A 1640-nucleotide genomic window follows, 5' to 3' on the forward strand; every position below is an offset into this window, starting at 1 on the left:
TCAAGATGCATCCTTCAAGTGAAAAATCTTAGACGCTCGGTCTCGAATCTGTTTGGTCTTTACACCATAAACAATAGGATTGAGAAAAGGTGGGATGAGCAGGTAAAGATTGGACAAAAGAATGTGAATGTAAGATGGAATATGGAACCCAAATCTGTGTGTAAAGGAGGAGAAGAAACCCAGGAGATAAAACACAAGGAAGACGCAGATGTGGGCAATGCAAGTGTTAAAAGCTTTGAGTCTAGCTTCCTTTTGAGGCAGTTTGAAGACAGTTACAAATATTCGAATGTAAGAGAGTGTGATGAAGATTATATCGAATCCAAGTATAATGAAAGCCACAAAAAGACCATAAATCTTGTTGACTCTAGTATCTTCTGCTGCCAGCTTCACAATGGCCATGTGCTCACAGAATGAATGGGAGACCACAGTGGTCCGATAGTGTTTCAGCCGGCATTTGATGAGGATGAGACACAGAGCTATAAGGACACCTGCTCTGAATGTCACTCCAACCCCAATCTGAGTGAGGAATTTGTGGGTAAAAATAGCTGCATGTCTCAGAGGATCACAGATTGCCACATAGCGGTCCAAGGCCATGGCCAGCAGAATACCTGACTCAGTACACTGGAAGGTATGGATGAGCCACATCTGAAAGAGGCAGGCATCAAAAAGTATTTCTGGTGAATGGAACCAGAATATCCCTAACAGTTTTGGTAGGATACAGGTACTGAGAGCAATGTCTGTCACTCCAAGCATTGCCAGGAAGAGATACATGGGTTCATGGAGGCTGTGCTCAGATTTGATGATGACCAAGATTAGGAAATTTCCAAATAGAGCAATGATGTACATGGCACAGAAGGGAAAGCCGATCCAGAACTGCACAGACTCCAGGCCAGGGATCCCAATCAGTGTCAGCACTGAGGGCATGAAGACTGTACCATTGAGCTGGAGCATGTTGGCTTGGAACTGCCGGGTTTAGAGATTCTGATTCAAGATGGCAGTTTGTATTGAGCGTCTTTCTTAATTTCTGTTTTTACCTAAATTCATACCATCAGTGGTTAAATGTGCTTTAAAATGGCATTTTGACAGACATATTCATTTTTTTATGTAACAATTAAATTTGTCCAGGAATACAGATACAGTCTCCTTGGATGATGTATCTCAAATTTCTGCTTCTGTTTTTTATTTCGCTCTCTCTTTTTCTGTTACATATATAGAAACATATACACTCTCAGAGGCATACAAATACTCACCATAGAGAGAAGAAGCACTCCTTCTAGTCAATGTGAATTCTTCTGGTTTTTGCATAATTAGTTAAACCTTATCTCATTGAATGTAGTTTGTTCTGCTAAGCTAACAAGTTCTGAGAACATAAATTCTGTGTAACATAACTGGGTTTTTTTGTTTGTTTTTTAATCAAAGAACTTATAATTCATTTGGATGGTCTAGTAGAAGTAAAATAATAGTAATGATAATAACAGACTTTTAGAAGTTGCTCTAGATCTTGGGAAAATAAGTTATAAAGTGGCATAGTCAAAGAAGACATAGGCAATGATCTAAATGTGACAATTATATAAGACAATTAGTATGCTAAGTATGCATATGTTACGTATAATGTTGTAACAAGTATTTAGAATCTGTCT

The 1640-nt window shown here is 38.7% G+C and overlaps 1 protein-coding gene across 1 annotated transcript; it reads right to left on the reverse strand.

The window, feature by feature from the left end:
* LOC128060661 (olfactory receptor 52A5-like) lies at positions 1 to 951 on the reverse strand. Its single transcript, XM_052653040.1, has one exon. It carries the CDS (start codon positions 949 to 951, stop codon positions 1 to 3), a length of 951 nt encoding a protein of 316 aa, XP_052509000.1.
* Between the last annotated feature and the right edge of the window lie 689 nt (positions 952 to 1640).

This window comes from Budorcas taxicolor, chromosome 15 (assembly GCF_023091745.1).
Source record: "Budorcas taxicolor isolate Tak-1 chromosome 15, Takin1.1, whole genome shotgun sequence".
NCBI classification, from domain to species: domain Eukaryota; kingdom Metazoa; phylum Chordata; class Mammalia; order Artiodactyla; family Bovidae; genus Budorcas; species Budorcas taxicolor.